This window comes from Bombina bombina, chromosome 3 (assembly GCF_027579735.1).
Source record: "Bombina bombina isolate aBomBom1 chromosome 3, aBomBom1.pri, whole genome shotgun sequence".
Lineage (NCBI taxonomy): Eukaryota > Metazoa > Chordata > Amphibia > Anura > Bombinatoridae > Bombina > Bombina bombina.
The window spans coordinates 650495641-650517443 of NC_069501.1; the positions used below are offsets into that span (position 1 = coordinate 650495641).

General features: G+C 40.7%; 1 protein-coding gene across 1 annotated transcript in view; it reads left to right on the forward strand.

The window, feature by feature from the left end:
* Window positions 1-21803, forward strand: part of VPS53 (VPS53 subunit of GARP complex) — an 833787-nt gene that overhangs the window by 18330 nt on the left and 793654 nt on the right. Inside the window, exon 3 of the mRNA XM_053707376.1 lies at window positions 15075-15124. Coding sequence (XP_053563351.1) covers window positions 15075-15124 — 50 coding nt within the window. The remainder of the gene's footprint in view (window positions 1-15074; window positions 15125-21803) is intronic.

The following is a 21803-nucleotide window of genomic DNA, read 5'->3' on the forward strand; positions in this document are numbered from 1 at the left end:
GGATCCAGTAGTAATGGTAAGTAAAGTATCACAGTAAACTGTGTCACTTCAGATCTTTGATCTTCCAACATAAAAGTGCATAAGGAATACATTATATTATTACACTATTGCTTGTGTATAACTATATGTTTAACGCCTGCAAATGAATTAAACACATAGTTAAAGTCAGCTCTAGAGCAGCAATGCGCGACTTGGCTGATAGCTGGTTAGCCAAAGACTAGAGTCAAATGATCGTAGCCACTAATCGCCAGCTAGCTCCCATTAGTGCATTGATGCAGCTTTTAAACAAAGGATACCAAAAGAACAAAGTAAGTTTGACTGTAGAAGTTAATTTAAGTGTCTTGCTGAGTGTGTAATTTTACATTTTTTTTTACTTTCATGCCCCCCCCCCCCCAGTATCTTATCTTGTTTTGGGGGTTAAGGGCTTATTTAGAATCACCAGACCAACCCCCACCCCCATCCAAGTTAGACCAGTTTTTGTTCTAATACTCACCTGTCAGCTGGACATATCCATGTCTTGTCCCTCTGTATTTTGAAGTGACAAAAAGTAGCTGCTGCACCTTCTCTATGCTTTTGTACAACATACTTATGGATCAGGTGATTGCTGTTGTGATGATTACTCACAACTGAGGAAGGGCAGTTCTCTTGTTTCAAGAGGGTCACTTGCCCCATTTGGTGCCAATATGAGGTGCTAGATTCTCTATAGACACCCAGGATATTGTGATTGCCATTTCTAAAGCGATTACCTACTACCAAGGGAGGCCTGAGGACAGGTTTGTAAACCAGTGAGAACAAACTGTTTCTCAACTCCAGTCCTCAAGACCCTTAAAGGCACAGTATACACTCATTTTCATATAACTGCATGTAATAGGCACTGATATGAAGAATAAGATGCACAGATACTGATATAAAAATACAGTATAAAACTGTTTAAAAAACTTACTTAGAAGCTTCCAGTTTAGCTCTGTTTAAAAGGTTACTGAAACACCCACTTTAAGTGTGAAATAGCAGACAACCCCCCCCAAAAAAACAAAACCCAAAGCAATATACAAAATGCAAATACAATATTAAATGAATAGCAAATAGATTTACTTTTTTGACTGTTATTATTCCTTGTCTTGCCCTTAAGATGAGCTGCCACAAAGACCCATACACCCAGGATTATGTACACTGGGGTCTCCAGATTGACATGGCAGTTATTATAGAGCAGTAAGCGGTTTCCCTTTTTAGTATTTTGCAGAAAAGATTAGTTACAAGGGGATCTTTATTGTGTGTTGTGAAAAAAAGAATTTGAAGAATAAGCAGGTTAAACATGTTGTAGAATACTGCCATGGTTTAGTCACATAATTATTCTGTTTGGGTAGTGGCTGAAGATATACAATAGTGAGTCACATATTGACCCCTAAGTGCTGCACAAACAATATCAAGGCCCACTTTAAATGCTAGAAAGTTGTAATATCAGACACCTCATGAATGTGACACATGATAAACACAGAGTAACTACTTATATGATCAAAACTATGTGTCCATGATTTTATATAAGAAAGCTGATGTTTCATACAGTAAACCTTACTAAGACTGTTTTTCTTTTGACTTGTGCAATTTTTAAAGGAACATGAAACCTAGCTGTATTCTTTCATGATTTGGGGAGTATACCATTTTAAAGAACTTCCACATTTACTGATGTTATAAATTGTTTTTCATTTTCTTGGTATCGTTTGTTGAAAAGCAGGCATCGAAGTTCAAGAGCACTCGCGTGTCTGCAGCACTATATGGCAGCAGTTTTACAAAAATGTTATACATTTTCACGAGCACTAGATGGCAGCAGTACTACTCCAGTCGTGCTCCTACCTAGGTATCCCTTCAATAAAGAATATCATGAAAATAAAGCACATTTGATAATGGAGGCACATTGGAAGCTTGTTTAAAATTGTGTTCATGACCGTCACACATCTATAAATGCTGACAGCATACACGGTCGACATTTATCATTGCACAAGCATTTCACTAGAAATGCTTGTGCAATGCCGCCCCCTGCACATTATCTTGAACAGGCAAATGAAATACAGCACCCACCACTCACAGGAACACGGAGAAGGCTTACTAAGCCCAGCAAGATCCACAAAGAAAAGTATTCTCCAGCTATGATTAATAAAAACGACCTTTATTGTGTATACAGGGTCCAAATAAGAAATGTTTCGGGCTAACACCTAGCCCTTTATCAAGCTAGCCTGCACATTATCGTCCGCTAGCAGGGGGTGCCAATCAACTCGATCGTATGTGATCGGGCAGATTGCTGTCTGTTGCCTCAGAGATGGCTCGCGTGGAAACGGAGGCATTAGGGCCGATTGACGCTTTGATAAATCGGCCCCTTGGGCTTTGTGTCACTTTAAAGTCATAGAAAGGGCAAAATTTAAATGGGTGCATTTAAATTTTAAATATTAGCATGTTTGCAATATACTTCCATTAGCAAAAATGCTTATAGTAAATGTTTTATTTCTGTTTTTCAGTGGCATACGCACATATCCCGTGAGGGCCCGTACGCCGGTATTCAAACACTATAAATGCTCTGAGAGCTGCAGGTGTTGTGTGTTGCTTCTGAAGATGTAATTTGTGTCACACAAGCCACTGCTGGCTCTTTGAGAAGGTGTGATGTTTGAATACTGGTGTGGTGGTTCTCACAGGATATGTGCAAATGCTGCTGAAAAACAGACATTTCTTTTACTAGAAGCATTGTTGCCAATGGAATTGTATTGCAAAAATGCTTCTATTGAAATGCACCAATGCAAATTTAATTTTTGACCTTTCTATCCCTTTAAAAGACTAGTCAAGACAAACTTAAAGTGAAGGTAAACTTTGATGAATGAAAGCCCGGTTTTTAAAAACACTATTACAAACAGAAGCACTTTCATTCATCAAAGTTTACAAAGCAGCCGTTTTGTTCAAAAACTTACCTCTCTCCGCTTCACAGCCGGAGCAGCTTCCCCTGCCCGCAGATCCTCTCTTTATACGTCAGCTGTGAAGAATCCGGCTTCCTCCAATCACGGCATGGCCTCAGGCAATGTTTGCTCTGGGTGGAAGCCGTTATTGGAGGAAGCCGGATTCACTTTAAACATTCATGATTCAGAGCATACAACTTTTTTTTTTCTTTATTCTCTTGCTATCTTTATGTGAAAAAGAAGAAATGTAAGCATAGGAGCCAGCCCATTTTTAGTTCAGCACCTGGGTAGTGCTTTCTGATTGGTATCTAAATGTAGCCACCAATCAGCAAGCGCTACCCAGGTGCTGAACCAAAAATGGGCTGGCTCCTAAGCTTAAAGTGATGGTAAATCCAAGCGTTGCACATCGATTTTCTACCAATGAGGTGTCGTTTGCACCTCTGAACCAATAGCTGTCAGTTGACATGCACTGCTATTGGTTCAGAGGTGCACACGTCACCTCATTGAAGGAGATAGTTGTGCCGTGGGTGGCCTGCGCTGCTGAATTTAGCGCTGTGCAACAGCACAGAAAGGATGAGTTTAGCACCCTTTTTTAAAAGGTTGATTGATTAAACTCCCCCTTTATTTTTAGTGATGGTAAATCCTAGCGTTAAACGCTTGGACTCACCATCACTTTAAATTAATATAAGGATAGCAAGAGAACAGAGAAACATTTATAATAGGAGTTAATTAGAATGTTGCTTAAAATCACATGCTCTATCTGAATCATGAAAGTTTAATTTTGACTAGACTATTCCTTTATGTTACATAGCTTGATAACTTATGGTGTAGAAATGAGAACAAGAGGAATGGCTCTCTGCTTTTATTCCTGTGGGTGTTGTCATGAGAATTTTTCTCACACTTAAAATTAAATTAAAAAAAAACTTTTTTTTACAAAATTGTGCATTTTTCCATGCTGCCTAGAGAGGCCAAAAAGCTAATTCTGTAAACAGAAATGCTGCAAATCAAATGACTGGTTTACAAGGGTTTAGCGGGGACCCAGAAGCATTGTCTGATTGGGTGATGTCACGGACCAACCAGATGCATCGGGGTGAGCGTTAGCACCTTGTGGTTCAAGGGGGGCCAGGCACCATGCAGGTCTCCTGGCATCCACCCCAAGTGAACCTCGGGGAATGAATAGAAAGTGGAGATTCAAGTCCCTTACCCCAAATGGACCAATCAGATCATGTATTGAGGGTTTAGTTTGGTCCATGGGTCTGTGAAGTCACCCAATCAGACTATGTATCGGGTGACCACAGACGCCTTGTGCTTGTTTAGCCAATTTGCAGCTTTTTTTAAGTCTAGGTTAGAGTTTGCATTTCGGTCTCTAGGGAGCGTGGGGAAAGCACAATTTCTACGCAAAAGCTGTTTAATGTCTGTCACAATCTTCTTCTAAAATGTAAAATAAAAAAAATGAGGGTTGCAAGCTTGAGAGCTGCACCTTCTGTGCTCAAGGGCCAGGCATACCTCTTTACACGTGTCAATTGCAAGCAATGTCTGTTACATAATATGGACAAAGCAAGGAACTATGGTTAATAATATTTTACTGTTGGCTCCTAACATTTTGCATAGTTGTATTTAAAATCCTCCTCCCACAACTGTTCTGTAAGATTCTATTCCCTGTTACTTTAGCAGAAAGGAAATCACAGCTGCTTTTTGAGAAGTGAACATGAATCTGTAGTAATATCATAGTTTACTATAGCAACAATGTGAAATTCTAAAACAACCATATAAGTTGCGTTTATTCTAAATACATTATGAATTAATGAGGATCCTACAATAAGACTGTGGTAGCCAGACAATTTTGTTCCACATGTATATGGGGAGTTTACCTGTGTTTTCCTTTACTCCCACTAGAGGTCACTACCTTCATGTTGTATAAATGCATGTTGAAAAAGAGAAAGTACTGGCGCTAAAGCTGAGGGCAATAATTATAAGGATATATAATAGTCAACAAGTGGATAGTGTACAATATACAGAGAACCTGAAAAAAAAATCAATATATGATATATAATAGATAGTGATGTCAAATATAAAATACAGAACTGATAAATAAATCAAGATTCCTAAGGATTAGCTCGATACAGCAGATTATAGTATACATAATTTTAATATATCAGAATAAAGTATTCATAGGCTAAGAACATATACAGGCTAAAAACATATATATCCCCATTGGATGAATAAACTAAAGTAAAAGGACAGAGTATCAGGCAAAATCGTGTCCAATTCATATATTGCTGTAAAACATGTCACTTAGATTAAAAACATAAATGTATCTGGAGTAGCTAAAAAAAATATAATAACAATTAAGTTGTCTAAAAGAAGAGCTAGTGTATACAAAGCATAAAAATACAGCCAAGGCTAATAATCTCCAAGCTAATATAGACAAGATTATAAGACGCTAAAAAAGCTACAAAGAGCTATGCAAGAGTGTCCAACTTAAGTTCGAATCTCCCAAACACAGCCAATCGTGCTATATATACACCAGTCTTGGATCGTGCTGTGTGTCTTGGGGAGTGGTACCTTATGGAGCGGCCGTAGTGGGGTAAGAAATTTCAGAACAGTTGCTTCAAGACAGGGTGATCCAGCCTGTATCAACACTCTCGCTGTGCTTAGATCTACAGAGCTGCCTCGAGACGCTCCTCACTTCCGCGTCTGGAGTAGCGGTCACGTGGGTTCCTTCATCACGTGATGTCACAATCGGCTCAGCTGTTCTGGTTGCGTATCAGTTACTCTTGTGCCTGAGACAGCTGGGAGTATTTCAAATCTCTGCTGGGTCCCACAATAGGGTAGTAAGAAGTCAGTGCCGGATAAGTTAGACTGGTTATTAAAGCCTGTGGCTATGGTGACATTAGGACACCAAAAGTTTAAATATCCAGCTTTTTAGTGGACACGCTGATACAGAGACTCATATGTTATCAACTTCCGGTGTCCTAACGTCACCATAGCCACCGGCTTTAATAACCAGCCTAACTTATCCGGCACAGACTTCTTACTACCCTATTGTGGGGCCCAGCAGAGATTTGAAATGCTCCCCGCTGTCTCAGGCACAAGAGTAACTGATACGCAACCAGAACAGCTGAGCCGATTTGTGACATCACGTGGTGAAGGAACCCACGGGACCGCTACTCCACAGAGACGCCAGACGCGGAAATGAGGAGCGTCTCGAGTCAGCTCTGCAGATCTAAGCACAGTGAGGGTGTTGATACCGGCTGGATCACCCTGTCTTGAAGCAACTGTTCTGAAATTTCTTACGCACTACGGCCACTCTGTAAGTTACCGCTCCTCAAGACACAGCAAGATCCAATACTGGTGGGTGTGTGTGTGTGTGTGTGTATATATCTCTCTCTCTCACGATCGGCTGTGTTTGGGAGATTCAAACTTAAAGGGACACTGAACCCATATTTGTTTTCTATTGTGATTCAGATAGAGCATGCAATTTTAAGCAACTTTCTAATTTACTCCTATTATCAAATTATTTTCATTCTCTTGGTATCTTTATTTGAAATGCAAGAATGTAAGTTTAGATGCCGGCCCATTTTTGGTGAACACACTGTGTTGTTCTTGCTGATTGGTGGGTAAATTCACTTACCAATAAACAAGTGCTTTCCATGGGCCTGAACTAAAAAATAGCTTAGATGCCTTCTTTTTTCAAATAAAGAAAGCAAGAGAATGAAGAAAAATTGATAATAGGAGTAAATTAGAAAGATGTTTAAAATTGCATGCTCTATCTGAATCATGAAAGAAAAAAATTGGGTTCAGTGTCCCTTTAAGTTGGATACATTTGCTTAGCTCTTTGTAGCTTTTTAAGCTTCTTATAATCTTGTCTATATTAGCTTGGAGATTATTAGCCTTGGCTGTACTTTTTATGCTTTGTATACACTAGCTCTTCTCCTAGACAACTTAATAGTAGTAGTAGTAATAATAATAATAATTCTCTTTTTAGCTACTGGACGTCCAGATACATTTGTGTTTTTAATCTAAGTGACATGTTTTACAGCGATATATGAATTGGACACTTTCGCCTGATACACTCTGTCCTTTTACTTTAGTTTATTCATCCAATGGGGATATATGTTTTTAGCCTGTGTATGTTCTTAGCTTATGAATACATTATTCTGATATGTTAAAATTATTTATTTATACTGTAATCTGCTTTATCGAGCTAATCCTTAGGAATCTTCTCTGTATATTGTACACTATCCACTTGTTGACTATTATATATCCTTTATAATCATTGCCCTCAGCTTTAGCACCAGTACTTTCTCTTTTTCTGTTTGTGCTTGCCTGGTGGGGCTTTTTTAAAGAGGGGTCCCTTTTTGTACTTGGCAGTGGGGCTGTTTCTAGCGCCAGTTCTCCCCATATACCTTCCGTATAGATGCACGTTACCTGTTTTAATACAGATACAAAAATATGTTTCGTTAAATTACCATGTGAACTGTGAGCTGTGGCACTCATTCACCTGTTAACAATCAACAAGTAGAATGGCAAAATCTAAATGTGTTTTCATCAGCGCAAAATATATTCTATGTCTATAATTGTGATGCTAAATTATTTTGGTAATGAAATTGTTTTACACTGCTGGATCATTATTTTATAATATACTGCTTGCTTTTGGCATTTCTAATTTTCTTGTCCTTGTGGATTTTTTTTCTAAAATTTGGAGAATTGATGTCGTGTATAAAACAAACATACCACCTTTACTCCTAAAAGCAGAGCAGTGATTTTTTTAACCTTTGTTGGCTTGGAAAATTAATGGAACTGTATCTTTCACTTTTTATTTCTATAGATCTATATAATGTGGAAAATATCACTATAAAAACACATGGTCCTGGGCCTATTACCCCCTTTTGGCCGAATTTAAAGCAAACCATTTTGCTTTAAATCTAGCTGTGTGCTTACAAGAGTGCCAGATTTTGCGTTTTGTAATTTTCCTTATGGGCTTTGCACCCAGTCTGGTCTATCTTAAGTGCCTGAGTCTCTGAGTGCTGGTGAGTACTCGGGGCTGTGAGTTTTGCAGTGACGTGGGATTTTTACCCAGTCCAGTTTAAGAGTGCAGTCCATTTTTTTTCTTTTTTAAATAAAGTTTTTGGATCTTTTAAGATCCTGGTGATGTCACTGGTTTTGCTGAAATCCAGTGATCTTGAAAAACATTATTATTATTAGGTATTTGTAGAGCGCTAACAGGTTCTGCAGCTCTATGAACATAGGTGTTGTATAAAAAAACGATTACAGGTATCAAATGGGGAGAGAGGGTCCTGCCGAGAGTTGCACTGTTGTTGTCGGCTTTTATGAAGATGAACTACAAACAGCTGGGCTCATAGGCTTACATGCTATGGGGTTTTAGGGGATAGCAGTGGAGATAGGAAGGTTAGTGTAGGTTGTAAGCATCCCTGAATAGTAGAGTCTTCAGGGAGCACTTGACGCTTTTAAAACTAAAGGAGATTCTTTCGGAGCGAGGCAGAGAGTTCCATAAAATGGGAGCCAATCTGGAGAAATCTTAAAGACGGGAATGTGAGGAGGTAACAAGAGAGGAGGAAAGTAGGAGATCATGAGCGAAGGGGACGGGAGGAAGAGTATCTGGAGACGAGGTCTGAGAGGTAGGGGGGAGCAGTGCAATTGAGGGCTTTGCATGTCAGAGTGAGAATTTTGTGTTTAATCCTGGAGGCAAGAGGAAGCCAGTGAAGGGATTGGCAGAGAGTTGCGGCAGATGAAGAGTGACGTGCAAGGAAGATAAGCCTGGCAGAGGCATTCATTATGGATTGTAAAGGAGCTAGGCGGCGGCTAGGGAGACCAGAGAGGATAGAGTTGCAGTACTCGAGGCGGGAAAGGATGAGAGAGTGGATTAAAATCTTTGTTGTGTTTTGTGTAAGGAAATGTCTAATTTTAGAGATGGTTTTTTAAGGTGGAAGCGGCAGGCTTTAGCCAAGGACTGAATGTGAGGAGTGAAAGAAAGATCTGAGTCCAGTGTGACCCCAAGACATCGGGCATGTGAGGCTGGGGTAATGATGTTGTTATCAACAGTTATAGAGACATGGGGGGTGGAGATTTTGGAAGAAGGGGGAAAATAAGGAGCTCAGTTTTGGAGAGATTTAGCTTGAGGTAGTGAGAGGACATCCAAGATGAGATATGATAGAGACAGTTAGTAACACGGGTTAGCAAGGAAGGAGGTAGTTCTGGTGCAGAGAGGTAGATTTGGGTATCATCGGCATACAAATGATAATGAAACCCGTGGGACTTTATTAAGGAACCTAGTGAGGACGTGTAGATTGAGAAGAGAAGGGGCCGAGGACAGAGCCTTGCGGTACCCCAACAGAAAGATTTAACAGGGCAGAGGATACCTCAGAGAAGGCTACACTAAAGGTACGATTAGACAGATAGGAAGAGAAACAAGAGAGAGTTGTCACAGATGCCGAAGGATTGGAGGGTGTGAAGCAAAAGAGGGTGGTCGACAGTATCAAAGGCTGCAGACAGATCAAGGAGGATAAGTAGAGAGAAGTGGCCTTTTGATTTTGCTGTAAGTAGGTCGTTGGTAACCTTAACAATTGCTCTCTCTGTTGAGTGAAGGGGGCGAAATCCAGATAGCAATGGGTCAAGGAGGGAGTTTACTGTAAGGAAATGGGATAGATGTGCATATACTAGCTTTTCAAGAAGCTTTGAGGCAAGAGGTAGTAGGGAAATAGGGCGGTAGTTGGATCCAGAGAAGGTTTTTTGAGGATAGGTGTGACTAATGCATGCCTAAGGGATGTGGGAACTATACCAGTGCTGAGGGAGAGGTTGAAGATGTGTGTGAGTATAGGGGTAAGGGTAGAAGAGAGGGAAGGGAGTAGTTGTGAGGGGATGGAGTCGAGGGGACGGGTAGTGAGGTGAGAGGATAGTATAAGGGCAGAAACTTCATCCTCTGTAAATAGATTTATGGCTATGTGGGTTTTGGATGAGCTTTTGAGGGGGAGGGAGACCGGTAGTATGTTGAGATGATTTCATTTCTGATGGAGTCGATTTTGTTGAAGTAGCAAAATCATGGGCTGTGAGAAAAGTTGTGGTGGGATGTGGGGGTGGGCGAAGAAGAGTATTGAATGTGGAGAACAGACGTTTTGGGTTTGAGGAAAGAGTAGAGACAAGTGGAGAAGTAGTGTTGCTTATATAGATTAAGGGCAGAATAGTAAGAGTTCAAGATGAACTTATAGTGAAGAAAGTCAGCAGAACTCCGAGATTTCCTCCAGTGTCGCTCAGCAGTACGGGAACATCTGCATAGGTACCGTGTCAGAGGAGTATGCCAGGGCTGAGGATGAGTGTTTGTTTTCAGAGTTATGGTAGGTGGGGCCAGGTTATCGAGGACCAATGTAAGGGTGGAGTTATAGTGGCAGATGGATTCATCAGGACAGGAAAAGGAGGGGATGGAAGAGAGAAGAGGTTCGAGAGCGCTAACGAGCTGTTGCTGATCTAATGACTTAATTCTTCTGTGAAGTTTAGTGTGAGGGGTAGAAGGAGGGAAAGTTGTAGGGAGAAAGGTGATGGTACAAGTGAGGAAGTGGTGGTCAGAAAGGGGAAAAGGTGAGTTTGAAGTTTGAGATATTGCATCGATAACTGAAAATAAAATCAAGGGAGTGACCATCTTTGTGAGTGGGAGAGTCAGTCCATTGTGACAGGTCGAAAGAGGAAGTGAGTTGCAGAAGTTTGTTTTGCAGAGGAGGCAGTGGGATTATCAACAGGGAGGTTGTAGTCACTGAGAATGAGGGCAGGGGTATCCGAGGAAAGGAAGTAAGGTAGCCAGACGGCAAAGTGATCTAGAAAGAGTTGCGGAGGCAGGGGGCGGTATATGACTGCAAAGCGTATAGAGAGGGGAGAGAATAAGCAAATCATGTGTGTTTCGAATGAAGAAAATGTGAGGGAAGTGAAGGGCTGTATTTGTTGAAAAGGGGAAAGTAATTTACCAACACCACCTCCTTGTCTATTGTTAGACCTAGGAGTGTGGCTGAAGTGGAGACCCCCATGTGACAGTGCAGCAGAGCAAGCAGTGTCTGAAGGAGAGAGCCAGGTTTCTGTGAGCCAGAAGATTGAGAGAGTGGGAGATAAATAGGTCATGGATAGAAGTGAGTTTGTTGCAAACCGAGCAAGAGTTCCATAGTGCACAAGTGAAGGGGGTTGTTGCTCTAGATGCAAGAGGAATACGATTAAGGTTATTAGAGTTTGGTTTTTGAAGTCTATTGAAAGGCACACATGGGTGTGCAGGGCAAGGAAGTTGTGGGGGACCTGGATTGGGGGAGATGTCGTCTGCAGCTAGTATGAGAAAAAAGGGAGAGTGACATAAGATGAGATGCGGTTTTGCAGTATTGAGACTGTTTTTGTGATGAGTTGCAAGGGGGAGAGAGAGTCTTTAGGAATGTGTGAAGTTCATAAGTAAGGTGAGGTTAAGAGAGATGGGCTAATGAGCAATGCTGGTGGTGAGCGGTAAGGAGCAGTTGAGTAAAGTAGTTTATTAAACAGACAAAATGTGGTAATAAGGAATATGAAGATATTTAGCATTTTTAGAAAATACTCAAACAGTGTATACAACTTAGTATAAAAACAGCACTTGCCTTATCCACTCCTATCTATCTATTGGGTTCTTGTAAAGTGCGGCTATTCACCCGTAAGGGTCTAAAGGCGCTGAGGGTTGCAGTTCAGTCGAAGAGCCAGGTCTTGAGGTCCTTTCTGAACTTAGTTAGGGCGGTAGCTTGTCTGAGGTGCAGTGGGAGGGTGTTCCAAGTCTTGGCTGCCAGGTGAGAGAAGGATCTGCCTCCCGCTGTGGTTTTCCTGATGCGGGGGATGACAGCGAGGGCTTGGTCGGCCAATCGAAGTTGTCTGGCAGGGGTGTAGAAGGTAACGCGGTGGTTCAAGTATTCGGGACCAATGGGTGAGAAGCTTGAAGGTTATTCTTTTGTTGATGGGGAGCCAGTGCAGGTCCCGCAGGTGTTTGGTGATGTGGCATTGACAAGGGATGTCAAGGATTAGTCTGGCCGAGGAGTTCTGGATGCGCTGTAGTCTCTTTTGGAGCTTGATGGTGGTGCCGGCGTAGAGTGCGTTACCATAGTCCAGTCGGCTGCTGACGAGGGCGTGAGTGACAGTCTTCCTGGTCTCGGTTGGATCCATTTGAAGATCTTTTGCAGCAGGTGAAGTGTGTGTGGAAGCATGCAGAAGAGACGGCGTTGATTTGCCGGTCCATGGAGAGCGATGAGTCCAGGATGACGCCTAGATTTCGTGCATGGTCGGTGGGGGTTGGAGGGTGTCCGAGGGCTGTGGGCCACCAGGAGTTATTCCAAGAGGATGTGGTGGGACAGAGGAGGAGGACTTCGGTCTTGTCTGCGTTCAGCTTTAGGCAGTTGTATCTCATCCAGGTGGGGACTGCTGTCAGCCCTTCGTGGACGTTTCTCTTGGCGGTGGTGGGGTCACTGGTGAGTGAGATGATTAGCTGGGTGTCGTCGGCGTAGGAGACTATGTTGAGGTCGTGTCGTCGGGCGATGGCGGCAAGAGGGGCCATGTAGATGTTAAATAGGGTGGGGCTCAGCAAAGAGCCTTTGGGTACACCGCAGCTGATTTCTGTGGGCTTGGAGGTGAAGGGTGGGAGTCTAACTTTCTGGGTTATCGCGGTGAGGAAGGAGGTGATCTATTCCAGGGCTTTGTCGCGTATGCCGGCATCGTCTAGTCGGTTGTGGAGGGTGCGGTGGGAGACTGTGTAGACTGCTGCTGAGAGCTCTAGGAGAATGAGAGCAGCGGTCTCTCCTCGGTAGTGTAGGGCGAGGATGTCGTCTGTGGCGGCAAGGAGGGCGGTCTCGGTGCTGTGGTTGCTCCTGAAACCGGATTGTTAGGGGTCCAGGGTGTGGTTGGCTTCGATGTAGTCAACGAGTTGCGCGTTGATGGACTTTTCAATGACTTTGGCCTCAAAGGGGAGCAAAGAGATTGGGCGGTAGTTCTTCGTTAATTGGGGTCAGCCGTGGGTTTTTTCAGTAGGGGTTTTAATTCTGCCTGCTTCCAATCATCCGGGAAGGTGCTGGTTTCGATGGAGCAGTTGATGGTGCTGCAGAGCTCGGGGGCGATGGTGTCACCTGCTTTGTTGAAAATGTGATGCGGGCATGGGTCCGAGGGTGCTCCAGAGTGGATCGATCTCATGATTCTGATGGTGTCGCCTGCAGTGGCGTTTGGAGTCCTGAAGGGCAGGGGTGAACCAACTAGCCTTGTTGGTGGTTGGACTGTTTCTTGAGAGGGGCGAGGGTGTTGGCGCAGTCTGTGAGCCAGTGGTGGAGGTTGCGGGCGGAGGAGTTGGCATCTGTGGAGGTAGCTGGGGGGCACTTGTTCAGGGTGGAGTGCAGTTGGTCTTTGGTGATGTTGTTCCAGTTTCTGCGGGGGGGGGGGGCTCACTTATAAATGTTCACTTAAGAGATGTGAACAGATGATCTTACAATATTTCTATCTAACCTACATTGCTAAACCCCTGCATTGCTTTCCCCATAGCAGTGTTAAATTTATAGGCCAGAGCATTCAGCTGAATGCAATAAATTAGGTAATGACATGATCAAAGACAGTCAAAGGCCAATTTGGAAAATTTGATTCAGGGTGAGACGTTAAAAATAACAGACAATAGAATTTGGGGGAGGCTGTGGTTAAACCATTAGTGAAATTATAAATTTAGGAATTAATACTAGTATTTGCAAGGTTTGAACATCACATAGATAAAGGCAAGATATCAGCAGGGTAAAAACATAATTAATTATACAGACAAATGCAAAAAGAGAGGCTTGTAGTACATATGACACAAAAAACAGGGAAATATTGCTGGATTTGAATGCAGGGATCAATTCCCATACCAAAGAGAGACTTCTAGTACATATGACACAAAAAACAGGGAACTTTGGCAGGATTTTAATGCAGGGATCAATTCACATACCAAAGAGAGACTTGTAGTACATATGTCACAAAAAACAGGGAAATTTTGGCAGGATTTGAATGCAGGAATCAGTTCACATACCAAAGAGAGACTTGTAGTACATATGACACAAAAAACAGGGAAATTTGGCAGGATTGGAATGCAGGGATCAATTCATATACCAAAGAGAGACTTGTAGTAGATATGACACAAAAAAACAGGGACATTTGGCAGGATTTGAATGCAGAGATCTATTCACATACCAAAGAGAGACTTGTAGTTCATATGACACAAAAAACAGGGAAATTTGGCAGGATTGGAATGCAGGGATCAATTCAAATACCAAAGAGAGACTTGTAGTACATATGACACAAAAAACAGGGACATTTGGCAGGATTTGAATGCAGGGAATGCTTTCCTCATAGCAGTGTTAAATTTATAGGCCAGAGCATTCAGCTGAATGCAATAAATTAGGTAATGACCTGATCAAAGACAGTCAAAGGCCAATTGGGAAAATTTTATTCAGGGTGAGATAAGTTAAAAATAACAGACAATAGAATTTGGGGGAGGCTGTGGTTAAACCATTAGTGAAATTATACATTTAGGAATTAATACTAGTATTTGCAAGGTTTGAACATCACATAGATAAAGGCAAGATATCAGCAGGGTAAATACATAATTAATTATACAGACACATGCAAAATGAGAGGCTTGTAGTACATATGACACAAAAACGGGGACATTTGGCAGGATTTGAATGCAGGGATCAATTCACATACCAAAGAAAGACTTGTAGTACATATGACACAAAAAACAGGAAAATTTGGCAGGATTTGAATGCAGGGATCAATTCACACACCTGAAAGCAGAAGAGAGTCGGTTAACTCAGCATTCCTTAGCAGATGTCAATAGGCAGTTTATTAGTTAGTAAACAGCAGTGTGGTGGTGAGTATTGAGTATCAGTCTTGAATAATTCTTTGTGCCTCACTTATAAATGTTCACTTAAGAGATGTGAACAGATGATCTTACAATATTGCTATCTAACCTACATTTCTAAACCCCTGCAAAAAACATATTGCTTTAAATTGAAAAATCTTATTTGTATTATATAACATTTGCTTTTTTTATTTCTTGCAGATAAACAAACTTACTCAATGTTTATATAATGTCCAATATTTTTATTTTTGCAGTCTCTGTCCAATATTGATGAAGTTGTGAGCAAAATACGGTTGAAAATAAGGTAAATATTGATCAGTCGTTTAAAAAAAAAAAAAGATTTACACTACAGGAATTTATATAGTTTCTTTTTTTTTTTTTTAATAGTTTTTACATTTGGTAGAAAGGTATCATGTACGGGCAACACTTACGTGTCTCTGTCATTACTGTTAAAGGTATATTAAAGTAAATTGTATACATGTATAGCATATTTGAACAATTACATCCTATCTTGCAAAAGATCTGTAAACAAAATAAATAATTTAAAAGTATATAACACTGTCAATTTGTCACAACACCCCAAAGTCAAAACAAGAACAAAGCTGCTAAATTAAGGTGTGTGTTTTTTTTTTGTAATCTATTGGGCGAACAGTGAAGTTTCTGATTGTCTGTACCTTCCTTCAACACTGTTATGGAGTGGGGGGGGGGGGGAAGCCTGGCTTGACCAGGCCTGTCACACAGGGAAACTCTCAAGTGTTTGCTAAATTATAACAACAATGTAGTACAGTGTTTAAAATGCATTGCACAATGTTAATGTTTAATGTCTTTTTAATATGAAGCAGGCCCTTTGGCCTTAGTAAAGGGAGAATACCAATCACAATTTTCAGCAGCATTTTACAGGAAAAGCAGGCAAAAATAAGTCAAAAGTCTAGAATGAACTATTGTCTGGTAACCGTTTCTTTTTTCTCTCTTGTGTCATTTCATTTTCACCTGAGAGCCTTGAAAAGGAACTAAACACTTAGTCACTTTTATTTAGTATTTTACTTAACCCTTTTATTGCTCAACCATTCATACCCCTGTTTTAGAGCTTTTTATAAATTGTTTGACCCTCATTGAAATAACGCATCAGTTTCAGTGTTTTTTTACCTGTGAGATCGCCTCACAAACCTTATTTCTTTCAGCTGGCCAATCGTATTTAGAATATAGCTAGTTTGCAGAAGAAAACATAAAATGTATAAATACTACGTTTCTTTCTTAAGATATGGTGAGTCCACAGTTTGAGTAATTACTGCTGGGAATATCTCTCCTTAACAGCAGGAGGAGGCAAACAGCACCACAGTTAAACTGCTAAGTATCACTCCCTTATCCACAACCCCCAGTCATTCCCTTTGCCTTCGGTGCATGGAGGAGGTGAAGTTTAGGTGTCTAAAGAATTTTTTTTATTTAATCTACAAGCAAGTTTTTGGGGTATAGCCGTATTCCACATAATTCTTTGCAGTCGGTAGTGGTGGCTTTAAAGCAGTTAGTAACTTGTAAAGGGGTACTTACTGCGGTTTTCTAACAATTACTTCCCTCGTTTAGAAAGCCAGAGTTGGCTACTCTGTTCTTTCTTTTTCAAAGGTCTCTGAAGAACTTTGTCTTCTCATACCTTGTAACTGTCTACATGCCGGACAGCAGAGCAGGTAAGTGCTTTTTCCCCAGTTGGGGAGACCATGCACTTAACAAATTAAGACACTGCTTTTTTATTGGGACATAGATAATCCTGTTGTATGGGTTACACTAGGGCATGGAACAGGCACTGTAGCATGTGGGAGACTAACATTTAAACTCTTAAACACATTTTACCCCTTTTTTTTTTTTATTAGGCTTTATTTTCATATTTACTTGATAAAACAATACAAGTTTAAACTGAAAGTAATGCTGAATTTTCTATTTCAGCAGTTTATTAATTTCCCCTTTGCTTTAAAATAAAACGATGCAACTTTTTAAACTGTCAGGTTTGACAAAACGATTATTTCTGGTACTCTGTGTACCAGGAAGTAGTGCCTCTGTCGCAGCAGTAATTTGAGCTCGGCAGTTGCGGTCATATGACCGGCTTTACTTCATAACGTTTCCTAGGAAAAAGTAGTTTTTCTCCATTTCTTGGGGGTCTGGTCTTAATTGGTAGCGGTAAGGCACCTCCGTAATTGAGGTGTGGGGTTGCCGGAGGGGTATTTTTGATGTTTATTAAATGTTTTTTCTTAACTTTTCTCACATAATTTTAGCTGGGGATTCATCCTAATTTGGGATAAAATTTAAAGTGTATTTTTTCCTTGGCTTATTTTAATTGAGTAATAAAATCATTGAAACTTATCTGTACAAGTTTATTTACTTTTTAACAGCATGTCTGATATGGAGCAAGAGCCTGCTCTCATGAACTCATGCTTATTATGTTTAGATGCACAAATTGTAGCTCCTATGCAATTTTGTTCTTCATGTGTCAAGAAATCCTTGCAAAATAAAGGTAACATTTTTGAGCCTAATACCTCTCAGGATGATGCTGTTAAAATAATACCTCAGCTTTCTCCTGCTACATCCCAAGCCTCAATGGCGTCACATGCAGTGCCCTGTGGTTCCTCTAACTCCTAGTGGAGTTTATTTAAAAACAGAATTTGCTGACTTCCGTTTGGGGGCGGAGCGTGTAGGTGGCTGGTGCAGGTAGCTGCTACCGTCCGCTTCGTTGCTCTGTCTTAGGAGCTATACCATTCTCCAATCTGCAGAAGTGTACGTTGCTCTGAGTTGCTATATCAGGGCTTGTACTTATACTTGATCCGCTGTTTAGCGGATCTCGGTGGGAAGTCCTTATTTGAAGCAAAAACTTTGCTGGGCTGCTGAAGCACTGTACCTGCTTACCGGACTAAACATTGTACTTTCTGGAGGTACAAAGAATACGCGGGTTACCATATATTACCCCGCCTCTTCACTTACTACAAACTCCCTGGGTGGCCACCAGCGGCTTGGCTGGGACTGAAGCGTCTGATAATTTCCTGCCACTTGGGACTCGCTTGACAAGCGGCTGATCTGCTGTCCCACGGAGCTTGGAGGTAAATCCTCACCGGACACAAAACGCTGCTGGGCGGCTTAAGCAAGGTACCTCTTCTGTTTGCCAGGTTAAACCTTGTTCTCTCTGAAGGTTCTAAGAATACGCGGACACACGTATTCTACCCCGCCTCTTCACTTACCTTAAAGTCCCTGGGTGGCCACCGGCGACTTGGCTGGAATCGTGACAGCCGATGGTTATAGGTCGCTTGGGAAGCGTTCGATAGGTGACTGTCTGGCTAAGTAGAGGGGCTCTCCCCTCCACGGGTTGTCCGCCGAGGGCCGCTGGATGCTCATTCGTGGGCACTTAGCATTTGGATATCACTGATCTGGAAAACGCCAATTGGAGAAATCGGCTCTGTGCAGGGAGAAGGCATTCCCCTCGACCCCCAAGTGCCAAGCCTGGAGTGGTGTCTGGCTGGAACGCAGCTCAATGAGACGGCGCTATATGAGGCGCATTGAAAGAAGATAAGCTATTTTGGCGTCCAAAGATGAAACATCACTACTAACAATATGCCTTGTGTGGATTACTAAGGGTCTCCTAGGGCAAAAAGTAAAAAATACCAGGCTGAGAATCCGAAGCTAAATTGGAGAATCTAGGAGGAGAGCAGGCCCTGTATTACCTCTGGAGCTGCAAAAGTGGGACCTGTGTCTGGAGTTATCGGAGTGCGGGACAAGGAGGTAGAATACCAGCAATACAGCTTTGCGGGGCTATACAAGGTACTTTTGGTGATTATACTGTGTTTTGACCCTGCTATACAATACAGGGGCTTTCTTTTTTGTCTGCTGAACTGATTGAATATCGGAACAGTTGTTAACCAACATCACCGGACTTCCAATACATTGATGGGATAAGAATATGCTGGCAGGGATACTTTAAATACCGGTCTTGACTGGAAATATATTGTGTGGGGGCAAAGTTTTCCTTGCATATAGAGTTCTGACAGATACAGTGTTTCAGATGCTTTTCGAAACGTAGAATTATATACATTGTATACCCTGTATCTATTACTATATATATATATATATAGATAGATAGATAGATAGATAGATAGATAGATAGATAGATAGATGATAGATAGATAGATAGAATTCTTTCCTTTTCAGCTACTGACAAAGTTTTATAAGTTTATGCAAATTTTTTTTTTTTTTTTTTTTTGCTTCTAGGCTGTGTAGGATGCCTTGGTTTTTTTCCCTGTGGATGTTTATTAAGTATTTCATGGTAACAAATTGACTAACCTAGGTGTGGAATTATTCTCATACCAGCAGCTACAGAACAGCATACTGTTAAGATTTACTCATCTATTAGATAGAAGTATTGCTTAGCTTTTCATTGGTAATACTAACTGTGTATAAATTGCTCATTAAGCAGTAACCATAAGACAATATTAAAGCTGCATTGACCAAATGAGAAGGAATAAACACATCTAGGACCTCCTGAAAGAGGAAGTGAGATCGCTTAGTATAATTTATGGTATCGAATTCGTTTATTTGATTTAGGTATAGAAGTTGTTTCTGAGTTCCTCTCTGTATATAATTTTATTTTATTCCATATTTTTTGTAGTTTAAATGATCTGAGAAACACCGTATTCACATTTTTGGATAGAATTCACTGTAGCCGCAATTTTTTTTTTTTTTTTAAAAACACTTAATATCCCTATTTTTTTTTTTTTTCTCTCTCTGAGTGATCTGAGAAACACTGAATTCACATTTTTGAATAGAACTCACTGAAGTTACCCCTTTTTTTTTTAATTTTTTTTTCTTGGCACAAATTGAAGGAGAATATCCTTTATTTTTTTTATTTTTTTTTTGCGCTGTATTGTACTGAAACACAAATTGAATTAGAATTGTGTTTTTTTTTTTTTTTTTCATTTTTTTTCTATCCCTAAATTTAACTTTTTTGGCACAAATTGAAGGAGAATATCCTTTTCTTGCACTGTGTTACACAGAAACACAAATTGAATTAGAATTGTGTTTTTTTTTTGTTTTGTTTTTTTGTTTTTGTTTTTTTTGTTCCCCCTCACCTGGCCTGGTGGGGTATTACACTGAGTGCCACTATTTATACACACAGTGACACATTAGTCCCGATATACAGCACATTTACACCTATATTGATTTGAATGGAGAGGTTCATTTCTCAACAAAAGAACTCTTCTCCGATAATGCCACCTAAACAGAAAGACAAAAAAACGAACGCTAAAAACACAGAAGCGTCTCATGATACCTCGCAGGATCGAAACACTTTAAATTTCTTTAATGATATATCAGAGTTCGCCACTGAAGTGGCAAAAATGATGGCCCCACACCTTGAATTAAATCTGAGATTTCTAACCTTACTTGTGAGATTAGGCAATTTACTGCTAGAATGGAGGAGGTGGAGACGAGAGTGTCGGATCTAGAGGACAGAATGAATACCTCGGAAGCGGTAGCAGCTGTTCGGGATAAGGCCTTCACTCAGTTACAGGCTCGCGTAGAGGACCTTGAGGATAGGTCAAGGCGCAATAACTTGCGAGTGATAGGCCTACCCGAAACAGCTGAATTTCAAGATCTATTACATTTCGTTTCCGTCACGCTACCTCAGGCACTCCTGATCCCCCCTCCTTCCACACCATTTTTGATAGAAAGAGCGCATAGAATTGGGGCACTGAGAGAAAATAACAGTACCTCGAAAATGAGGCCGGTTATTTTTAAATTTGTCAATTATCAGGACAAAGTATTATTTTTGAATCACTACCGGAAACTTAATTCCTTGAATATTAAGTCGCATAGAGTTGCAATTTTTCAAGATTTTTCTGTAGAAACAAGGTTGAAGAGAAAAGAAATGTCCCCTTATTTTGAGAAATTCTTGAAGGCAGAATGTGATGTTAGGTTAGTATACCCAGCCAGACTTCTGATTCATAAGGCAGGAACATCCTATGTTGTGAATAATATTGAAGAGGCAAGATCTTTATGCATGAAATTGGGTATACAGTGAGAATACTGTATAGAGAATACTGTTTGCTGCTTAGAAGCTTAATATTTAAAGTGTTGATGTATCATAATGTAATTTTATGGTCTCTGTGTTTTAAAAAGTTTTTTATTTTTATACCTTGTTGGGTTCTTATCCTTTTTTTTTTTTTTTTCTTTCCCTGTTTGTTTTTGCTCCCTCCTCCTCGTTCCTCTTCGACCCCTCGCCTCCTGACAGCTTGGTTGCCTCACGTTTACATAATTATAGATGGGTTACATGGTAAGATCTCTTAGGGCAAGGATATATGTTGGGGACTCTTAATTTGGTTTCGTGGAACGTGGGGGGCATAAACTCCCCAATAAAGTGGAAAACCATAATTAAGCATTTAGCAAAAATGAAACCAGACTTGGCTTTCCTGCAAGAGACACATTTAAATAATATGGAATCTATGAAACTGCAGACTAACTGGGTGGGGGAGGTAATTGCCGCCTCATATAATACGCATAAAAGAGGAGTGGCTATCCTTTTCAATAAAGGTTTGGAATATAAAATAGAATCTACTTTCGTAGATCCGGAAGGGCGTTTTTTAATCATAGAAAGTACAATTAATAAAACCCGGTACGTATTGTGCAATGTATATGGGCCTAATAAAATTGATAAATCCTTTTGGGACAAGATGATATCTCTGTTGCATAAGTTTATCGGGCAAAACCTGATAGTGGCAGGTGACTTTAACCTATTGGCAGATCCTACTCTTGATAGATTGAATAAAGGTAATAGTTGTACGCGCGATAGAAAGACCCGTATTCTGCAAAAATTCTGTGCGCAATTGGGATTATTAGATATCTGGCGTATACAAAACCCTGATTTAAGGGCCTTTTCTTGTCTATCAAAAGGAAAGCAATCTCTCTCCAGAATAGATCTATTCCTGGTTGCAAAAGCTATGATCGGGTTAGAA